This window comes from Chamaea fasciata, unplaced genomic scaffold (assembly GCF_029207755.1).
Source record: "Chamaea fasciata isolate MVZ Bird 193981 ecotype frontalis unplaced genomic scaffold, bChaFas1.0.hap1 SCAF_9, whole genome shotgun sequence".
Lineage (NCBI taxonomy): Eukaryota > Metazoa > Chordata > Aves > Passeriformes > Sylviidae > Chamaea > Chamaea fasciata.
The window spans coordinates 29,508,630-29,532,206 of NW_027094094.1; the positions used below are offsets into that span (position 1 = coordinate 29,508,630).

The 23,577-nt window shown below is 40.4% G+C and overlaps 1 protein-coding gene across 1 annotated transcript in view; it reads left to right on the plus strand.

Moving 5' to 3' along the window:
* Positions 1-8,166, plus strand: part of CABCOCO1 (ciliary associated calcium binding coiled-coil 1) — a 189,804-nt gene extending 181,638 nt beyond the window's left edge. The window contains exons 7-9 of the mRNA XM_066190643.1: positions 4,084-4,143; positions 4,522-4,662; positions 7,202-8,166. Coding sequence (XP_066046740.1) covers positions 4,084-4,143; positions 4,522-4,662; positions 7,202-7,243 — 243 coding nt within the window. The 3' untranslated portion in view covers positions 7,244-8,166. The remainder of the gene's footprint in view (positions 1-4,083; positions 4,144-4,521; positions 4,663-7,201) is intronic.
* The last annotated feature ends 15,411 nt before the right edge of the window (positions 8,167-23,577 follow it).

The following is a 23,577-nucleotide window of genomic DNA, read 5'->3' on the forward strand; positions in this document are numbered from 1 at the left end:
CACGCTTAGCATGAATAGCAAACTAATGTAAATCCTGTATTACAGAGTTTGTTTGATAGCAAATCTCACATATATATGAGAGAAATCTGTGCAGGCCTCTGGTAGCATAAGGTCCCGTGGCATACAAGTACAAACTACACAGGTGATATGAATATAGAGAATAATGCACAAAGAACTCCCTTTTTGAAACTCATCTGCCATTCATATAAATCAAACCTATATCCATTGAAAGGCTTGGAAAGATGTTACAAGGCTTTGGAAATGGTCCATGTTGAATGTGGGATCTTTTTTCCAATCCTTATAAATAATTATTTTCCTGCGTTTGGTAAGATTAGCTGCAGAGAATTTATGTTAAGACTGTGTGGAAAGGAATACAGAATTCCAGGTAATATCAAGCTGAAAAGGTGGTTTAAAAATATTTCTGTGATACAAAAGCCTTCTATCAAAGAGGCAAATACATCATCACCCCCTCAGCCTTTCTTCTCATTTATGAAATAAGTAAACATAAACTCTGAATTTTCATTTTCAGCAAGTACATTAGTAAAGCCAAACTGACCTTGACCTTCCCTTTGCTAATTTCCAGACTCTGATATTTATTCCTGGAGTAGATTGTTCCCCTTCCTACCACATACATAAATACTGCAAACCTTTCCAATGCCTTGAATTAAAGTGTAAGTAAATAGCTGCTTTTAATCTACATAATATTTTGAGAGCAGACGTTCTGTTCTATGACTATTAAGATATACCTAGCAGCCATTTCTATAATACTAAAACCTCTTATATATATTATTAAAAGTAACGCTATCAGCCAGGGCTTGTTATATGCCACAGAAACTTTAAATAATAAAATACAGCATGGATAAAATCTGCAATAATAGTAACTTAAGCAAAATTAGTTTAAGTAATAGATAACATCTGGGGGAAAATGTAATGGTATATTGGTAAGTTATGCCAAGCTAATTTTATAACAACTACCACATCTGTGGAACTCATCCACTAGAATGCTTTACCAATCTTCTTTCCTGTCATTATTCTGTTTTAGAAATTTCCCTGTGTACTATTTTACTGTCTTTTCTCTGCCTACGTTTGTAAAAAGGCAATTTTCTACCTCTCAACAACAAGAGAAGCGTGTGAGTTTGTGTAGAGAGCAACCCAGCGCTTTTTACACAAACCTGTCTTTATGCACACACTTGTACCAGAAAGAATTTCAGAGCAGGATTGTGGCACGGGGCTGTGCTCTGAGAGCAGTGTCTGCCTCAGCTGCACTTCTCAGCTGGGCTGGTGCCACTGAACTGGGGAAGTGGTGCTGACCCATCAGTCCCATGTCGAGCCGTGCTGACTTCTCCTGGCCAGGAGGTCTGCGCCTAATTGTCCCTTCAATCTCCTTCAGAGCAGCTGACACTGATATGCCAGCTACATTTGTGCAACTGCCTCACAATGTCTTTACGTTTGAGTTCCTGTGCACCCGCTGGACCACAATGTGCAGGAAAATATTGCCAATTAATTTTTAAGGCATTATCATCTTGCCAAACTGTTTCTCACATTTCGATAGTTATATTGATTCAAGAGGACACTTTGAGTAATGCATCTTTGTCATAGTGAATAATGCTCACCTAATGACAAATCTGCAGGAATTAAAAAAAGGGGAGTGAAGTTTTTAATGTAGGTCAGTGGAAGTAATTCACCATAAATTTACTCAGACTTCAGAAACTAGCAACATTTTTTTAAAGCCTCTGTAACTGTACAAAACTCACTGTGTCTCCTTCTCTGTTTTTAAATAGATTTTACTACAGAGCCATTGGTGCTAATAAACATGAGGTTTTGTTCAAAGGAAACACAAAGACTTAATTGTATTTTTTAAAGGAAAGTATTGCATCAGAAGGATTCCTTTAAATACGTTCGTTGGCTTCGGGCTCTCACCACAATTCATTCGTTCTAATTTTCCCCTGGACTTGTTAAGGACACAATGTATAGAAAGGAGCAATGCAGAATGGCATTTTTAGGTCACTATATTTTGGCTGTAAACTGTAGTCCTGCTCATAAACTTGTTATTACTAAACAAAATGTTTCATATTCTACATTGAAGTTTCACAGTCTTTAAAAAAAACTTTTGGCTGAAAGTTGGGACTATTATGGCTCATTAAGGAGACTAGTTCTGCTGTAATTTAGTTATTTCTTAATGATCCAAGGGTTATTATTAGACATGGAACAGATGAGTAAAGAATGGCTCTCTGTAAAAAGACGCAGTGAAGTAAATATTATTCAGAAAAACAGGACCTCTGAAAATCTTATCCATGCAAAAAAACTATATATTTGATTGGCTTGGAATTGATTCTATAAACCTGGTCTAGTTTTTTTCATAATTTTACTCTTTTCTTTCTCTGATGAGAATAAATGGAATAATTATCTAATCTAAATAAAAAATATCTTTTGAGTGAATAGGTAACTAACTAAGCAAAAAATATTATTTTCAGGAAGCAGAAAGTAATTTTGAATTCTCATCAACTTCAGCTAATGTTTTTAATAAGAAAACATAAGGTAAGAAATTGGAGAAAATGGAAATAGTTGCTAAATTTAAAAAGCTCTAGTATTTTTTAAAAATAGAATTTGAAAACCAAGTGTCTTTATTTTTGAAAGAAATACAATTTGGGTAAGTTTTTTCATTTTGATACAAAACCCAAACTTTCTAAATATTTCTTTTTTATGTAGGCACTAACAAACTGCTAAAAATTTGAATTACAAGTGATAGAGGAAAATGCTTCTATAACTGTTTTTCTCCTCAGTTATAATCTGCAAATCTTTCTATCAGCCTTTTAGGTTCTCATAAGGATGGGCTACTACTATCTACCTACTTTACTTAGCTCACACTTAACAGGGAGCCTTGGAGGTAGTGACAAGAGTCCAAACAGAAGTTCTGAAAGACTTTTAGGACTACAAAAGAGGTCTTTATTGTAATGAAGTGGCTAGGTCTAATTCTTTATTTTCAGTTGTTGCTATCACTTCTGCAGATGTATAGAAGCTTTAACATTTTCAGTATGTTAACTGTAGCAAGTAACTAAGTGACCCAAATATCAACCTGGCTACAATTTCGAAAGTATGAGGAAATTAATTTATGGGAGCTGCAATTACCCTGATGTGAATTAATGTCGTTTACTTACACCATCCAAGCAAAATCCTGTTTGTAATCGCTGACTCAGAACTGGAACATCTGCCTCTTATTCTCGATGGGCACTTCCCCCGTGGAGGCCCCAAACACACCATTTCAGTGCTGTACCCTGCTCCTGGCTTGGTCACAAATGCCTTTTGTCACCCTGTTTGGCACATATGTTCTCCGCCATCCATGTTTTTTTAAAGTAGGACAGAAAACCTTCTCCCTTTAGAGGGCACAGGGCTGCCTTCTGCATCGCTCCTGGGAACCTGAGCATGGACTTGGTGCTTCATCCAGCTGCTCCGAGGGGGAAAAGCCATGCCCTTGTCAGAGCATTCCTGGAGCTGCAGGTCACACACCAACACAACACCAGTTCCCATGAGGTTCCCATGGTCACAGCAAAGGAACAAGATGAAGCAGCAAAACTTGGACCATTAGCGAGTCTTAAATTATAGTTACATATTAAAATACTTTCCTTGGGGCCTTATTTGGTTTAGCGCCACTGCAACTTCGCTCCAACTGACTCCTTTGACACTCCCCTGCAATTCCAAACTGCAACAATGTCCCTGTTCAGAAGTGACAAATTTGCACTGGGAAGATAGAATGTTACCTAAAGCACTGTGTTTTCTAAACGTAATTATCCACATGAGTAAGAAGCTGTAGTGTTACAAAATTATGAAAATCATCTGTTCTTTCCAAGCATTATAAAGAAGGCCCCTTGAGATGCAACTAAAAATTAAAGCTGATCTCTAATCATTTTCAGAATGCTTTCCAGTTCTGAGCACCTGGATAGTGACAGAAAAGGTACTGGTTTTTGTTGTTTGCCAGCCATTTCATTTTCATTAAAAAAAAACAAACTGCAAGAAACCTCTGAGCAATAATTAAACATAAATTGCTTTCTTATTTTTTCTTTTTTTTCTATTTCATACTACCAGAATGAGTTTGAACTTGACCAGGCTGCAGTTTCCCCCTCAGCTTCAGCGACAGAATCTCAGGTAGAGTTTTTTTTCCTTTTAGTTGATTTGGGGGGGGGGTGGGTTTTTAAACTGTTTTTCTATGAATATCCATTGGATCCCAGTCATTGATGACTTTTATTCTCTAGAACATAGCATGCATTCTTTTCTAAGATTGAATGAAATGACTTTTAATGCATTAATCAGTCAGCAGAGGACATTTATTTGAGTGAGCCCCTCTGGGCTCTGGCCCTGTGCGAGGTTGTGTCTGCCTGGCCTGGGCAGGGTGACACAGCCACCGTGGTCTCTGTCAAAAGCTGCTCTGTGTGTCGTTGCCTGTGTTTGTGCCGGTGCTGTTGGGTCTCCTAGAGGGCAGGAGGATGTTCTAACTCAGTGTTTCCTGTGGCTGGTTGCTGCTAGGGGTCTGGCCAGTGGGATTACCAGCAAGAGTTCTGTCCAGAGGCAGCATCTGTCCAGGTGGGTGCTGTAGCCGGAGTCCCTGCTGAGGATGAGAAATCTGCAGTGTGTGAAATCCCGGATGAAATTATTGGCAACCTTGAGGTACTATTACTAGAAAGCTATTCACTAATTCTGTCTATGGTTAATTAGCTAGCTCAGATTTAATGAATATAAACTGTGTTTGTGCTAAAGCTGGCAAAAAGCACATCCATATGCTGTAAAAATGTGAATTAGCCTCTATAAATAACTCCTAGTTTAGTCAGCTTACATATGATAAGATAAAAAATACTCAGTAATATGACAACATATATCTTCAGCCTCACTATGTGTCAAAAACACGGGCCAAATCCTGCTCTCAGTGATGTCAGTGATAAAATTGCTTCTCAGGGGTTCAGGACCAGCTGCTGTGCTGGAGTATATGCAATGTGTGCCTAATATAAATTGTTAGATGCATCTATGTCACACATCCTTCAATTTGTGTAAGAAATGACTCACTTATGCCAATTTTAGGCTTTGTCTGGTAGGTGTGTGACTGTACAAGAGCTGCCTTAATGAAACAGATCAGCTGTCAGCATGTGGTCTACAGACTCTGAGGGGTCCATGATTTCTGTCTGTGAGGTTCATGGAAGGGAAAAAAGCTACTGTCACTGGAATTAACAGGAAATGATTGAAAGCCAACCTGCTAGAACAGATTTGCACCAAGGAACTGCTGGAATTTGGTCTTATTGGCAAGAACCAGGTGGCATCAGGCACTTTGAACATCAGATACAGTACTATGGACACTACTGACTAAGCAGTAGTTTAATAAATACCTAATATTATCTGAATATACTGTGGTATTGGTAAATTGCTTTGCTTAGACTATTGATCAGTGGGGAATATGAATTAGAATTATTATATGAATTATTATATGAATTAGAATTATTATATGAATTACTATATGACTTAGAATAGATTAGATCATTAGATCTACCTATTTGAGTTCACATTCCATTTCAACATGTCTTTAGAAATGGGAGGAGATCTCTGGCCTGTGTTATCTTACTCCTGTCCCTGCCAATAGAAAAGAGTAAATAGCTGGTTTTCACTTGTCCTTGGAGCCATTAACATCAGTGCCAAGAGGTTTTTTCTTTACAAGACGGCACAGATGAGGAAAATGCTTTTTTTTTTTCTTCTTTTTGCAATTCTGGTTTTATACAAAGAAAAATAATTTCCCCTCAGATTTTAATTCTTTCACCAGTGTGTCATTCTCTCCTGTTTTCTCAATTTCTTGGCCTCTGAAGTAATCTTACTATTACATTTTTACCTGATTCATGATCAAACTCATACCATTTTTTGTTACATGTGAAATATGGTTACACAATCTACATTATGTTTTAACAAATGCCTTAACAAGGCAGCTGTTGCTCTAATTGAGTCTAGAAAATAACTTTTAGTCTGATACCACAGTGCTGACACTCAGTGGTCTCAGCAGCAGCCATAGTGAAGTGTGGTGGCAGACATATTTGTTGATACTTGGATTGAATATGGTGAAGGCCATCTCCAAAGATACAAAGTTGAAAGAGAAATTCCAGCCTTTTGGTTCTCATCTGAGCTACTGAGAACTTTGAAAACATTTCAGCTGTGGTTACCCACTGATATATTGCAGAATGGCACTAATAGGGATTTCTAGGACTGGCAAGCCACCAAGTTCCTAAAATGTCAAGTTATTGCAAGCTATTCTGGGGAAAATCCATTTGCTTTATCAAAATTACCTGAATTCTATTAACAGTGAGTTATGGAACAGTTTATGTAGAGTCTAAAAGACCTGTGAACCTGTCACAGTTGTTGAACAAAACTTTATGACTCTTGGAAGTCCGGTCATTGCACTCCTTCCATTTCTCTTGTATTTTTGCAGTAATCCATGCTCGTACTGAAAAATGTACATAAATTACTCGTAAAACACCAGTGTTTGTGGCCTTTTTTCCAGTGATCCCACATTTCCAACTTCCATACAGTCAGAGATTGCTGTGCATTCACTGCCAAAGGTTTCATTAGAATACATCACAACCCCTGTACCTTCCCCACAAATGTTACATTGCAAATTGAACACTCAATGTCTACAGCAGTTTGGATTTCCAGAATGAGATACATATTCATAATTGTCTTTGTAATTAAGATAGACAAGCAGCATCACAGAAATACGTTTTTTTTTTTTATTGTTCGTTTTCAGTAACGCTTTTTAATTCCAGCACTGTTTCAATAAAACACATTACACTAGAGAACAAACATCTGCAGCAAAGGAAAACAGTGGCAACGACCAGGTCCCAAAGCAATTTTTCTGATTTGGTGTCTATGGGTAAAGGCTGTCTGAGAATACAGGAAAATGAGCCTATCTCCCAAGACAAGGCTACGTGAGGAATGGCTGTCCCAGATCACTTCCTGCTCATGGCAGCCATGGCATCCATGGGAATTGTGCACGGCGGTGTGATAACGTGTTATCACATGAGGACACACTGCAACACCGTTCTGTCTGCAAAACAGGAAGGTGTGCAGGATAACGTCTGCCTTGCTGCCCTACACTGTGTCAAAACCACAAAGACAATGTGCAGCCTTAGATAGCTCCATCATAACCACGTCTTTCTTCTGATTGTCTTTACAGGCAGACATAAAGGAAAAGCGGAAAATGCAGGAAGAAGCTTAGACTTGGAGAACAGAAAAATTGAAAACTCCTAAGTAGCCAGATAAGAAAGGTGATGGGTTTTGCAGCAACTGGGCAGTAGAGGATGGCACACACAGAGGCTGGCTCGCTACCTGAACCAAATTATTTCTGTATAGAGGAAAATGGTTGTGTTAACTTTTACCTGGAAGTGTGTCATCCCAGTCCCTCAAATTTATGATGTTCTGTCAGTGTTGTTGTTTAGTTTAGACTTAAGTTGAAGATTATAAACAGAAGGACACATAATTAAAACATGTTGAAGTTCAGTTTATTTCTGAATACAAATTCTAACTTAAAAAAAAAAAAAAAGCTGCAGTTTCATTCTCCCAGTTGTGAAACACTTAACAGTTTCTGCTTTACACCTATGCTTTTTTCAGGAAATGTTGCTACAAGGAAAATGCATAGAGAGAAAACATCATTTTGAGGCACTGCACATATAATGAGAGAATTTCATTAACATGTAATTACACACCTTGCACTGTAGCTATTCATTAATAAGATGTATGTTATTTTGTTTTAATTTGCTTTCTAAGCTTTAAAACAAATTTAATAGCTTACACTTCTTTCTTTCCACCATATTAAAATTGCGAAACTGAAGAGTTTACACTTCAATATTCCCAAGACGAGTTCCTTTAGATTTCAGTGGAATTTTTTCTGGAATGCACGTATCCTTTCATCTGAGAATGTTTCCATATTTTGTCAGACATGATAGAAATGTTTCATGCTCAAGAGGAATCAAACCAAATAAATGACCTCAGAAGAACTGGTTGAACATCTATGTTTCAAGCTTGCAGCCTGTTATTTATTGTGTAATGGAACTCTGTGCCCTAGAAAGCATGTGAAATACGAGTCATGCTTTGAAGTGTAAAGGTTGGATTGGATTGCGTGTTTAGTGGAATACAGGAGAAATAAAAATTCATTGCATTTTCATATTTATTTACTACTAAGTAAAAAGTTGGATTTTGTTTAATTTCATCCTCATTTTTTAATGGAGGTAAATGAAAATAATTTGCAAGCCTGACTCAGCCAGTCAAAAGAAGGAAACAGCTTGTAGCAGTTCTCCTAAAAGGTCTGATTGGATGCTGCCTGATTTTCAGGGGGTGTGCTCTGCAGAGTGCATGGCCAGTGTGGCATGGAGCTCCTGCAAACCGGCAGTTCATTGGTTGAAGGGGACAGAGCATTTTACTTGGTCTCATGAGCTGGAGAAAAATTCTTCCCCTGGTACGTGATAAGAAGAAGTAAGGCCTGCGGTGATTCACTTCCAAGTTCTCTTGATTGCTCTTTCCAGTGCTGGCCAGAAAATTAGTGAGAGCTTCCTTGCAGCTATTAAAAGCTGACTGTTCTGCTTTGAACACTGAAGGAATTAGTGAAGCATTATTAGTTTTACTTTTAAAAAAATATTTTGATTCCTGATTATGTTCTTTGTGGTTTTATTCCTATGAAATACGACTTTTTTGTTAACAAAACTTTCTGAAATCAAAATGTCCTTGATTTTGACGCATAAATCCATCTCCCAAGACATTATGCTAATGTCACCATTTCCCTAGTTTTGAACTCAAAGGTGGGAACAGAACTTTTGAAGAGAGCTGTCCATATGACAAAGAGTATTTTAAATACTTTTTAGTGAAAATGTGTTATTGGCAATTTAGCATTGTTTAGCACTTCAGACCTAAATCTGAGGGCTGCAACATTCCTGCTGTAGTGCTAAACAGAAAGGGACTAACTGTGGTTTATATTAAGACCAGTGCTAAACAAAGACTTTTGCCCATAGCTCTTTCTCCCTCTCCCAGATTATGTAGAACCTCTGGGAAATTTTGAAGTGCTTTGAAGATGAGAAATAGTATATGAACCTCAAGTATTACTGTGGTGATTTGTTAGCAGTCACTCTTACTACATATGCATAACAGCTGAGGTAGTGCAGAAATCCAGAGTGAAGTCCAAATCCCACAAACTGTAATGGTAACCAACTTTCTGCTGAACTAAATAATGCTACCAATAAAGAATAGACCCTGGGATTTTTTTGGGAGTGGGAAGGAGGATGGTTAGGAGCCTGAGGGAGGGAAGATAAGTAAAAGGTAGACATGGCATCTCTCTAAGCAGTCGGAGTGTGAGTTCTGACACAGCATATGAACATCGAATTGAAGAATTCTTTAATGTCTTCAGAATGTTAATGTGAAATGCAAAACATCATGCTTTGGATAGATGGGTAGGAACAAAATGTTCAGATGCAATATGGTGCATTAGGAACAGTCTCCATTCTGTATTCCTGGCTTTCCCATTGGTTTAAATCAGGCTTGCTGTTTCTCCAGTCTCTCATGTCATGTTGAGTTACTGCTGTAGTCATCTCTAAAAATAATTATGCTGTCATTCCTGGGACCTACACTTGAGGCTTTGGTTTTACTATCTTTGAGTTTTTTGGGGGGTTTTTTTGCCACACTGTTGATCTAACGAAGTTCTTTACAATGCACATACATAGCATAGTTCCTAACAGGTTCCTGCCCTACAGAGCTCTCAATTTAAAGCAGATAGATCTTGTAGAAATGAAGGGAAGATGTGTTGTGTTCTACCTTGTCAGCCAAAGAAGTGGTGGTTTTCTAGGGCCAGAGGACAGATGAAACAGTATAGTTTCTCCTATATAAGGTAGAGATGCTTTTTTAGCATCTTCATGGCAAAATTCTGGCCTTTACTAGAATTTTGTAATAGGATAGTGCACAAGTAGTAATTATCCTCTGGTAAAAGAAAAGCTCTATTTTCAGGCAGTGCTTTTCTGCGTTACACTGACAGTGTGATGGAAGTTTAGATGGAAAGCAGCTTTTTAGTAAGAAACTGGCTTGAAAGTGATGGGAAAGGAGACAAAAAGAGAAGAGAGTTTTTACCTGTTTATAGTATTTTGTCATGACCTTTTCTTCTCAAGCCTTTCTTCCCTTCTTTTGCACCGAATTTTGATTTGAATTTGAAAATTGCCACACTGTTTCCTTCCTAAAATTGTAACTGGCATTCCTAGAAAAATTGTTTTCCCAGAAAAGCCACTCTGCGTAGGCTTCAAATTCAGCTTTTTGCAAGTGAGAATAAGACATTTTCTTCAATAACCTCTACTGCCAACGTGACCACAAAACATGAGCAAAGTCAGCACTGGCCTGTTTCAATCAGGCTCTTCAGCACATGATCCAACTGACCACTCAAACATGTTCATCCAGATGGATGTGTTGAAAAGCCTCTGGAGCACAGGTTTGGCCCTGGACTAACCCAGAAAGGTGTAGAAGAGAACCACAGAGTTCTGGCAGCTGGCAGTCTAAGGAGGGCTGTGTTCAAGGTGAAATTCTCTCTGCTTCTCCACTACCCTTCACAAGGAAGTGACAGCAGTGACAAAACACTGTGCTGCTTTCCATGAGCAGCTCCAAACTGAATGTTTGGAATGAGCATTTCAGCCCATTTTGTTGTAGCACTTTGAGTGTGCAGAGCAAGCTTCAGGCTCCAGCAGTTGTGGATTCAGATCACACATTAAAAAAAAAAAATACAAACCAAAGGATAGTTGCAGTGACTCATGTAATTGTGAGTCCCATTCAGATGCAGAGCCTTAAACTGAACATAGAATTAGTAATGCTGCAGAAAGAACAGAATGTGAAATATTTCCAGAGTAGAAACAACCTGACATACATAGTGGACTGCTTTAAACACAGTAGTGCTGCTTTTAAAGCCTGTGCTGTCATTGACTCAACAGAGTGCACTAAACAGGAGGTTTGTTCCTGCAGAATTCTTCACTCACACAGTTGCCTAGGCTTGCTGGGAGTTGTGTTTATTTTGAATGTGGTTTTGAATGTTTCTGCAGCTGACTCAAAGAACAGAAAAGGAAAAGGTAAGTTGCTGCAAGCCCCCCAGCCAGATAGGGTAGGGGGAACAAGAGGGGAGACCTGTGGCCTTGACATCAGGAGGCTGGGAGGAAGAATGGTCCAAAGAAGTCATTCTCCTAAATGAGCATGGTGCTTCTGTGTTCCTGGAGAAAGGCTGGTGGAGCTGTTATCACTTCAGGATGCTGATGTGCATGGTCATTCATGGTGGGGGCTTCTAGAAGTTGCTTTCAGCACCTTTTAAGGTCAGCCTGTTCCTCCAGTGACTGCAAAGGTGGCGTCAGGATTTTGCCTCCCTTCACTGAGGTCGGTCTACATGAGAATCTCAAAGTTTTCATTTCTCTCTTTCCAGCCATAAAGATCTTTCATACAACATTTTCTTGACATTTTAATCTTGCATCTTTGAAACTTCAGCCAAGACAATTTTCTTGTCTGTTTTTATGATTGCACTGATTGTGTATAAAAAATGTCTTATCTGGGCAGAGCAGGATCCAAGTATCCCAGGCTGCTGCCTTTGGCATTTGTCACCGGTAGGGTCACGGAAGTACCACGCTCACTCAGGTTCAGAGGTGAGCAGAGAAAGAGAAAGTTTATTATGATTTGGGATTTAAATAGGATTTGGAGTTTGATCAAGGATTGGTAGATGAGAGGAACACCTTTCTGACCCCAGCGGTCAGTTCACCACTCCATCACAGACTGGTATGAAAACAATCTACTTGTTTATGTTACATTCCTGAGAGACTCCACTAAAACTATGTAAACATTATCAGAAGGCTAAAGAATCAGGGCGACAGGCATTGGCTGTGGGAAATGCTTAGCAAAGAGCACAGGAACAGGGCATCCCAAAGGCATACCCCTTCCATGGGTTGGTGCTTTAGAAACTTGTGGAGTCGGAGTATGCACCCATAGATTGAAATCGAAGGAGTTTATCTGTCCTTTTTTGACCTCAGCTGTGCTCCTGCCCACCATACTATTCAATGGCAATAAGTTCCACACTGTCATTTTTGTGTTGTTGATGAACCCCAGCTGCAGTGGATACTGAAGGCTCAAATTTCCTCAACTCAGTGGCTTTCGACATCCTCAGCTCTATTGGTGGCTGGTGTGTCTTGAGAGGGGATAACCAGGAAGACACTGACTTTTCATGTACAGCAGGAGCAGCTGAGATCCAGGTAAGAGAAAGCATCTGTCAGATTCTACAAGACCCAGCCAGAATTTATGCCCTGTTACTGTTTGTCACTTCTTTTTGTGCCGTATCTAACTTGGATTAATCCTCCTGAGCAGAGATGCATCATTCAGTCTTCATCTGTGTGTCAAGGGACACACAAGTGGCCCTGCCTGAACAGAAAGATACTGACAAAGGGAGGAAAAATGACCATCTTTGGTCTGTCAGGCAGACAGCAAATAGTTTGCTATTCTAATCATCAGAGCAGCAAGTTTCCTTGGAGCATGTAAGTCATGAATTACCACACAGCTCTGAGAGGAAACTTTGGCCTTTGATTGTTTTCCAAAGAAATGTTCTCAATTTCTTTTCTGCCAAATTCATATTACAGATCATGCTAACAAATTTTCCCAAGCCTTCTTGACCTTCTCCCTCCTTTCCATTAGTAAAAGAAATTTCACTCATGGTAGGGAGATGTTGAAGATTGTTAAATTTTGCTGATTTAGGAACTGAGTGAATGAAACAACCTTAAAAATATGTAGAGAGTACATTTCAGAATGCAGTTAGCTCCACTGGTAAGGAAAATGAAACTTGCGATAATTCTGCTGTTTGACAGTGTGTTAGAAAATTGCCTGCTAATGGGTAGGTGGGGGGGCTGCACATGCTCCCTTGTGATGAGAGCAGAAGTGTATGTATGGCCCTGGGGAAGGAGCCATTATATTATGGATATTATATTATATGGGTATTATATTCCCTGATTTGGAAGGATATTGGTTTTGGTTTATTTTTCTCCTTGTTTTTCCCAGTAAATCTGTGCCTGCTCTCGCCAAAGACACGGTAACAGCAATGCTTTGCTTCAAAGGAGATGTTTTACATTGATTGGAGCTTGGGGGCTCAGTGTTTAGTAGCACCACTTCCTCTGTTACTGACTCATTTGTAAACAGCAGAGTGAGCCTGAGAGGCCTCTAGCCTGAGTGAGGATTTTGGGGTGTTTTCTGAAAGAGCAAGGTGAGAGGAAGACAGCCCTTTGCTGTTCATCCCTGCTGTTGACAGTTCCAGTCTGCAATTGTCACAGGGCAGTTTTGCCACTAACCCAAATTTTTCACGGGAGTTTTCTTACCTGGCATATGTCTGGTTAAAATATTGATGCAGATTTTTGTGGTGGTTTGCTCTGAGATCATTCCAGCCTTTTTTTTTTTTCTTGAAATGTCACATTTCAACTTAACAAATCGCTGGATCATGCAGCTCCGATGCCCCAGAAACCATTTTCAGTGACATACTACAAAAGCAGGACTGATACAGATCTCCTGACGGCATTTCAAAGACATACCTTTGCATTACAGGGTTGCAGATGAGACTTTAATTCTGTAGAACTCAGTGGAAAGATGTTCATTTGCTACCAAAGGCTTTCACTTTATTTTTTTTTTTATCTTCTACTCTAATTTTCTGTGAGTAATATAGATATGGGGGCTGAACTTCTATTGAAGTAGGGGAATCAATTATTCAAGTGAATTCTGTTACTATCAATGCCAATATTTCTGTGAAATTATTATTATGTAGGGCTACATGAAAGTATGTCTTTGTTATATACGGCAGCTTTCAATATTGTCTCCCAAATATAAATTATGAGGATGAGTTTTAACGCCGTGATCTCAGTTTTACTAACTCCCTACTCAGACAAAACACTTCTTGATCTCACTAGGCATATTTACCGTGGTGTGACTCAGGTGTGACAGAGCTGGGCTGGGGCAGCAGCAGCAGCCAGTGATGAGCTGGGGGAACTGGGCAGGAGCCAGGACAGCCAGGATGAGCCCCTGCTCCTCCCACATGCTGAAAGGTGGCTCCCACACCACGGGGAAGCTTCACTTCTGCTGGGGGTTTTCTCTGAGTGAAAATACAGTTTTAAGCATGAATCCATCAGGCTCAAAACAAGAACTGGGATCTGTTTGCACATCCCTGCATTGCATTCTGAGCAGGCTAAACATGCGTGTGTGTAATGGTATTGCGAAACAGAGTGATTTAGATGAATGCGCATTATTCCTCAGCTCTATGTCAGCAATCAAAAATGAGCTCTTGGATTTATTAGTTCCCAATCCTGCACCTATCTTAAATCATTATCATATAATAAGGACTCTATATGGTGCATTGTCAATAAAACCTAATATTGAGAAGATTACCAATCGTCTAGTGCAAATGGAGAGCACTGTAAATGATTTACAGAATATGTGTCAAACGTTAAAGCTGTCTAATACCTTCTAAAGTAGGTTGATACTCATAAATCTAAGATAAACGACCTGTAAAACCACTTAAGAAGAAATAATACTCATTTAATCAGGCTTCCAGTGGAAAGACTGGGTAGGAGAGCAATTCATAAGGAATTATGAAATCTCTTCTAATTCAGGACTTTGTTGATACAGGATGTATTTGAAACATACATTTGATAAGCAATTTTGGTTACTTGAAACTGCTGTTGTAACAGGACTAAATTATGGCCCCACTGAAAAAAGAAAAGATCAAAGGGCGTTTCTTTTATGGTTTATTGAGCTCTTGTTTTTCCACATTCAGCACAGTGTGTATCAGATAGAGATACAAAAAGTATTCCTTGGAATTACTGTTTTGCTTAATCACAGGGATGTGGTGTTGAATTGGCTTCTGTTGGTGTGGCTGTCCATACTCTCTGATAACAGTAGATTGATTATTGCGTTTCCCTGGGAGGAGCAAGCCATCATTTACTGGGACAAGCTTGGTAAAAGATATAGTGAAACAAACTGTTTTGACAGAGCTGAGTGGTAACTTGCATCAGCTTGGTCTGTTGAGTTTAGTGGTCTGTTCTACCTTTTTCACCCCCCAGACCCTCTTGAAAGGTGGCTAAATGTGTTTGGCGGAAAAATTAAGTCACGATCTTCTCTACCAAAGGTCTGATTCTTCAGTTCTTGCACAGACAAAACTTCCATTCTCTGCAATATGTTTTTAAGGCCACTTGTTAATTCCTCTTCTTTCTTTTGGCTTTATGAGTGCCCAGAGCTCAGCGTCACCGCCAGCATTTATTAGAAGTTGGCGCGGAGCTTTTCTTGAAGCGACTGTAGTGGTATATTTAGCCATGGAGCAATCTTTCCAAAGAGCACTGTGCTGTGACTCATGTGACTCTGCTGCTCTGCTGACCCTAGCAGACTTACTCATCGTTTACATAGTGGCAAACAAGATCAGGTTCTGGCTTGATGCCTTATTTCCTTTGATGCAATAAATGTGCTACTTGCACATGCATTTTACTTCAGTTTACGTTTGTTTAGATGAACTGGGAATCCAACTTCTTTTGTCTCACTGTGAAAAAGAAGGGTGCTTAACTGCTTCTCTGAGTGGAATTGGTGAATGAAATGCAAATGCAGCTCACCCCTATATAACTCATTTGTACTGCAAGAATAACCATGGGATGGCATGGTTATGGTTAAAATGCCTTACCCGTCACCTTCTTTCTTCTTCCTTGCTCTCACAGAGGGCAAAACACAGATGCAAGCACACCTATGCAACAGCTGTAGTCTCACCCATCACAGCAGTGGTGTTTGGATTGGTTGGGTTTGTAAAGGGCAGGGGGGGCAACCTTGGCAGCACATTCCCACTGCTGAGTTTTTGAGATACTGACATCTATCTGAAAAAAAAAGCTAGTTGATTTACTTTCTGCTTTCTTCTCAGCTGGCATAAAGAGTCATTTTACTAAAATACCAGTTAAACCGAGCATACATTAAAGATCGTTTCAGAAATCTGTCAGCCTCAAGAACATTGCTTTTCTATTTCCTGAGAATACCTTGGAGTAACTGGCTTTTCTTCTTTGAAGCAGAGCAGCTGTTGCATGTACGTGTTGTATTTGCATTGTGTGTGGCAGGGTATTTGTTATTAGTTGAAAAAAGTGAAAAATCAGAGGCAACAGCTGGACTGACTTTCACCTGGTGGTTACAGGAACTGTTGTATTTCGCTGTTGACAGAGAGCAGAGGAAAATTCACACATGATTGAGAGCTGGAGAAGCCTCTGAGAGCTGGGAGCTAAAGCCTTCAATCACGTAAAATGGCTTGTGAAGGGTGAAATTGCTTGGAGCTGATCAATTTTTATTTAGGTGTCAGTGCTTTTTAAAATCTATGGGGTTTTTTAAACAAACTCTAAGGGACGATGGAAGGAGGGTGACGCTGGTTATTAGTTATAACAAGATTAGATAACAAGTTATTAGATAACTGGTAATTAGTTCTTTTATGGCAGTCCAGTAACAGTTCTTTTCTGGCAGTCAGGTGACCAGTTAACCAGTTATTCAGTGGCAGTTAATCTGGGAGATGCAGATGGCTCAGGGTTGGATGAGGTATTGGTAGTCTGTGTTGTTGAATGATGAAGAGCACTCATCAGGCACTTGGGCTGGGGGCATCGTGCACCAGCTGCAAATCCAGCCCCAAGGGGCCCTTAGCAGGGCTGAGGACCTGCCCCTCCTCTGCCGTGTGTGGGAGAGACCCCCATTCCTCACTCATAAGCAGGCAAATCACATATGCACACATCAGTTATAATTAAATTAAAATCTCGCTAATTTGGTAGCATACCCATCGTGTTCTATCCTAGCAAGAAACTATTTCTTCTTTTATTCTTTTTTGCTTGAATCCCAAGCTATCAGTGGCTTTCAAAGAAAAATGAGGGCTTTTTCTTTAGAAAAAAATCTATTCAAATTATTCATGATTTCTATCAAGAAGAAACCTTTCCTCTTTCAACTAGCAAAAAAAAGGGGGGGAGTTTGATCTTCCTTAAAATCATTTGAGAACCTTGTACGTTTCTTTCCAGAACTAAAACTTTCTTACAAAGCTTTGGATATTCAGTGGAATAATGCCTATTACATAATTGAAGCTCAATACAATACCTTGGGGCTAATAAATGGTCTCCTGGTTCTATAGAAAATGTAACAAATCATAATAGTACTTACTGGGACTAGGCCAGGCACAAATGACAAAGTTGCTTTTGAAAGTGAGTTGTGGCCAGAAATACTCTTGGACCAAAATCATTCTCTTGACTGTCAGGGGGACATTTACTCCCTTTAATTTTCAGCCTAGATTTTATGTTGATCCTGCACACTGAATAAAATCAAGCCAGACAGAGCTGCTGCTGCAGCTGTTACAGCTGTAGATGTGAAGGCCATTTAAGACAACTCTGTTTCACTGACTATGTTGTTTGGAAAGTATGCAGATTATATTAAAAATAGCTTGATGTGTCTTTATTGTGTGGCTTTTTTTTTTTTTAAAGGAAGCAAAAGATTCTGCAGTATTGAGTAGTTTATTAACATTTCTGATCACAGCTCTTTTACTGGAAAATAATTGTTCTATTGTGTGCTATGAAGCTGCCTGTAAACAACTGGCAAAGGAGTACACTGGTTTGTATTCTCCATGAAGAAAAAAATCAAATTCAATTGATTAATCAAAGGGGACATTCTTTGATGGAAGGGAACCTTTTCAAACTTTATTAAAATTATTGAATAAACCATGAGCGATCAAAGTTCATAATCTGAACTCCTGCTTCTACTTGAATACAGTAAACCTTCAAAATAACTCATAAAGGAGGAGATGAGATGTCTAATAAAAAGAAATGCTCAGAGCAGCCTATTTCCAAACCTCTGTCCTGGAGGATCCTGGCTACACCATTGCAGTCCCACTGACTTTACTGGACTCATCCTGTATTTCCACTGGAGAGACTGGTAATAAGCATTGAGCCTTGAACCATTTTTCTGTGACCAATTCAAGTATCTATGAAAAGACTCCCTGTCTTTTCATTGAGGGTTTTTCCCTCGTTCTGAAAGACGAAATGAGATTGCAGTCAGCAAAGCTGCACAGTGATTAAAGATAATCTAGGTATGACCTGCAGGCTGAGTGACTGTCCCCTCTGTTCCAGGAGGAAAGCAATCATATGGCCAAATGCAGGATGGCTGGTGGGAGTGAAGACGAGTGAAATGGAAATTTTTGGAGCTGCAGAGAAAACAAGACTCAAACAGGTGGGATAGCATGGCTCTGTCTTGCAATCAGCACTGAAATCATGGGCCCTGCGTGAAATGCTACATGTAAAGCTCAAGAGTGTTAGAAAATAAAATGCTCGTATTTAGCAGCAGGAAGAAGTTACTGGTATTTTGATGTGAAGAAAAAAAAAACAATTGAGGATAATAGGATAGCAATAACTGAAGGAATACAGGCAGAGAGTGAGGGAGAGGAAGCAAACACACTGATTGATCAGGGCACAGTGCCTGATGTCATTTCAGTTGGGTCACGAGGCAGAGCACACTCAGCATGTCCATATTCCAGGCAGAGGTGGAAGTTTGGGCTGCAGCTCACAGGGGGATTTTCACAGCCACACCAGACAGGGAGGTGGAGGTGGGTACTTGCTGCCTGGGGTACCCTCTGGCTGGAAGGGGGGTGGAGAGCCAGGAGAGGACCCCTGATGGTGCCCAGCACAGCCTGTCAAAGACCTTTGCTCTGAAGGGGACAATTAGTAATTTTTTTAGAGTAGTGCCCCAGGCCCAATAGAGGTGAAAAAACCCAGACCAACAAAAAACCAAAACAAGCTCCCACACTGAGAGTTTTTGGGGGAGCCTAGCAGGAAAACCTCTGTCCCTTGTGGGTTCTTTGCTCTGGAAATGAGGCAGAGAGATTTGCAGTGAAGACTCTTTGACAGTCCCCAGCCAGGGTAAATACAAAACCTCTAAAACTCTGATTAGTTGCTTGGGTCAAAAGAGATCATACTCTATAAAAAGCTGCCTTCCTACATGTCATCCCATCCTGTGCAGCACTGCTGTGGAAAGGGCTTATCCTAAATACTCCATTCTGATAGAGCAGCACATGAAAAAGAAAAAAAAAAAAAGACACTTTATTAAAAAAAGAAGCCCTTTCAATGAGTGACAGATGAATGTAGTGACAGATTAATATAAATTTTAAAACCTGAACATTATCCTCTAAGGGGGAAAAGCTCCTAAATACATGTGCAAAACAAAAATGGCAGAGCAAAACCTCTGACAATGCCTTGCACAGAATCATGTATTAGGTCTCTGTAAGTGATCATTAACATGAAACTTGCATTTTTTCCAGTATTCAACCATTCCCTTTTATCTTCTGGCTCCATGTGTTTGTGGAAGACAGTGGTCTCTCAAACTGCTTTTTTTCTCACTGGAGTGAATGTGCAGGGTACATGGGTCAGAGAAGGGAATTTGAATAGCCCTGTTTCAAGCTCGTCTCTCTGATTCTAGCTTAGACCAAAAGAGGAAAATGATCACCTCTGCTTTAGAGCTGAGCAAATTCTTTCCAAACCAAATAAACCCTCAGCTGTCCTGTCAGCAGTGCAGCCCTTTGGGTCAAAGCACAGGGGAGCTGGAGCTGGAGTGGGGTCAGGAGTGCACAGAAATATTACCTTCATTTCACTGTGTGGACATGCTCTTTCTGGGATGTTGGCAATAGCATGTGGGCTGGCTACAGCAATTATTTACTTGTGCTGCTATTGCCAAAGCACCCAAGCAAGCAATTTCTAAACTAGCCCCATGTATCTGCCACACAGTGATGTGTGGCCATCACTGACACGGTTGCACTGTGAACTCAGCTCAATATCCTGGATTTCTGGTGGAAACTGTTGCACACCTGGAATAATATCTAAAGCCAGCTCCTTGACCTGCTCCTAGGAGTACCTCGCTCAGGGAGGTTGGTATGATGTGAAATTGCCCCCCCTCTCACAAGAACATGGCTCTCTGCTTCTCTAGGAGGTGTTGACACCTCTTGACAAATGTGGGTTGATGGCACAAATATTCACTTTGAAGGTGTCCAAAACTCTGAGTGCTTTTTCTCCATGTGTATCCCTTCGTGGTGCATGCCCAGCTGCCCTGCCAGCCTGCACTGCTGATTTCAGTGAGTGACAAAGGCATTTCAAGATGAGAGGAGGTATTTTAAATAGTCAGGAACAACATATAAAATGACCTCAAACAATCCCACGTAAAGTCCTTTGTTATTTTCAAAGTACTTTCCCAGCTTGGCGCCTTTGCTTTTCTATATCCAATATAAAATTCAAAATGTTATATTCCAGGGCAGTACGTGGATCTAAAATATAAATATATTGAACCCCAAACTACCTTTTTTGTGTTACTGCTTTGAAACAGGACCTGAAGTAAACTCAACGTAAAGATCCAGAAAATTATCAAGATAATGCTACTTACCAAACTTTTGCTCCCTCTGGTCTTGTACATTAAGAACTTCCTTGAAGCAAGCATGAGGAGCTCTGATAGCAGTGAGGAGCAGCCTGGGTGTGGATGGCTGTGGGCAGCAGCTCAGGACCGCTTAGGGATGAGTGTGCTTTGATGCCTCAGGTGTCCCTTACATGGCTCAGAACAAGTCATCCCTGCTGCTCAGGGGAGAGCTGGAGTGAGGAGGCACAGTCCCAGCTCCCAGAAGAGCATCCGGGTTTGCGCAGCGAAGGCAAACACAACCCCGCAGGGCCTGGCAACCCCTTCTGGCCCCTGACACCTTTTTATACAATGCAAGAGGTCAGTGGAAATGGTCTGTTGTGGTTCTGTGCCCAAAAGGTTGATATCTGGTTTCTGCTTTCTCTTCTGCTAATTGCTGTTATTAAATGGCTTGGAAATTAGCTCACAGTAACTGAGTGCAGGTTTGCGGCCTGTGTGTGCACAGAAGCTGAAGTGAATCAGCTCAGAGATGTTTGGAATAGGCATAGCTATTGGCTGGGTGAATTTGCATCTTGTTTAATATATCAAAAAAAGTTTTAAGCTGTGACTTGTAGAAGTCAAGCCAGGAACAATAAGCTTGTCTGGAGAATTCTGCTCTTAGAAACGAAAGGATATGGAGCCACATCCAAGGTAAATATTGACATGACTCAGGATGAACTAGTAAAACGTTTAATGAAGCTGAAAATAAGGCATCTGGGATAGATGTTTATTGTTAAAAATGAAACATTCGAGCAAAAGTAGCATAGTGATGATGGAGGTTATTCATAGGGAAGCCAAGCTGGGGAAACAGCATCATCTGAAAAAAACTGACTCCAGCTATTTGTGAAACATGGAAAAAACTTAGAATTATAAGAGAGCTAAAAACGTAGGTGAATAGCAAACCGTTATTAAGGATATTCAGAGTGGATTTTGGAGACTGAATCATACCAAGGGAGAAATTACTCAGGTGTCCAGAATAACTCTATTGGCTTTGACAGATTTCTTGGTATTTGCCTTCGTGTAATTGAGAGTTTACTCCCTTATGCCATATGAGGACTGAATATTAAGAAACTTGGAGGAAAAAAAAGCACTTTCTTTCCTTCCAGTATCATTCTCTTGGTGATAGAGAATAAGTCCCATTAACTTCACAAGGCATTTCAGGAACACATTAGGAGCTTTTCCATTTCATGCATCAGGAAAAGGAACAACCCTTGCAGAATGCTGTGAAAATAATCAGAAAGATTCCATTGAACTGGGCATGGGAATGAATTGGGCTGCGATTTTGGAAGTCTTACACCTGAGTCTCTGGTGTTACCGGAATGCTCTGTGGTAAAATCCATGGCTGGGTGAGGCAGCCCTACCTTCACATGCTCACCAATGACGGAGATACTGGGGAAGAGATGCCAGGAATTGGAATTGCCTGCTATGGGGTACTCTATAAACCAGCTTTTTTCTACCTCAGAAATGTAACCCTAAGAGCTGATTGTAACCTTTGATCTCTTGCCATGCACCATGCCTATAGTTGCAGTGGTACAAATCTCAGTTCAGAACTATCTGGTGATTATGCACATGCAGCTGCAGTCCCCCAGATGGCTTCATAGTACGGCACAAGGGCACACATTCTTCCAGCCCCAAGGCACAGGATAATCCACACAGCTGACCATGAGGCAGAGGGAGTAGAGGCAGGGACACAGGAAAAGCAGGGAGGGATACCTGGGGAAGACAGCAACTGGGAGAGCCTGCTGTGCTGAGGCAGTGCAAGTGCCCTTGCTCCTTGGCTGCTTCTGATGGGTTCAGGAAAACTGTAATCGTAGTGTTTGGCTCTGCACCATCCCTCAAAGCCTTTATCCAGGGACAGAGTAAATGCTACAATCTCTCTTAGTCCTGCAAGCAGTCTTTTGGAAAGCTGGGGTCTAAAATAATTGAAAACTGAAAGCACAATCATCAACTTCTTGGACTAGATTTAGAAAATCCACAGTCAACCCATCTGCTTCCTTCATCTTCTGTTCACTGAGGAGGTTTCCTTTGGCCAGCCTTCTTGTCAAGGCCACAATCAAATAGTAGTTGATGGTAGATTTTATTACTAACATAAACAAATAGCAGGTTATTTTGTTATTGTTGCAAGCTTCAAAGCTGGAACTGCTCTTTGCATCAGTAGGCTCTACCAGTACTGACATGCAATTGGAATACGAAGGGGATGTTGATAATATAAAACATATGTTGCTTATGCAGATCATTGAGCATCACTTCAGTGCTTTCTGCAAAGCACCTCGGCCTGTTGATCCTCCAGCAGCCTCAGCCAAAATAACCCAAGAGCTGCACGTTCTCTGAGCCACTGCACAGCAGTGCAGCAGCATCCCAAAGGATGCACGCCCTGGAGAAGGATGTTGACACAAGCAGCAGATATGTAGGATCATATGCTGGCATTGCTGTTGGAAACTCAGTGAAAAAAGGACTTCTCTGGGCAGAGCAAGAAGGATTTAATGGATACAAAAGCACATCTAAAGCAAATAAGGGATTTTTATTGTCATTTATTGTCATTTTCCCCAACACCATTTTATTGGTTCTGTGCTCATAAAAACATTAGCTGATTAACTCACTATCAGAAAGGCAAAGCTGCTAACCAGAAGCTGTGCGCAAAACCAGATACATGCAGTGCCTTGATAGTGGTAGGGTGAGATTTTTCTTTTCCTGCTTCTTTACTTTTAAACCCTGACCAATATAACTCTTTTCTGTCATCATAACATTTGGCACTATTCCCGTATGTACAGATTGCAACATCTGCAAGTTTTAAAAATTAATATAAAGGTCCGTAATTGTATAAGCCTTGCTCATTTTAATGGTCCTGAATGAGCAGCCCTGATGCAATCGAGATGCAGTCAGCAGATGAAGTGCTCTGCCTGTACCAAGCAAGCTGCTCCAATGGGGCAGGATTTCTGGGTAGTTGGTGCTCATGGGGGTGATGATCACAATGTAGGATTGTGCTGTGGGGGAACACAGGGTGGACTTGAGTTGCTGGCGTGCAGAAATTCAGTGAGTTACCAGTAAGTGGAATCGTGGGTGCCAAACTGCAAAGCAATCACGTTTGGTAGAGCTCAT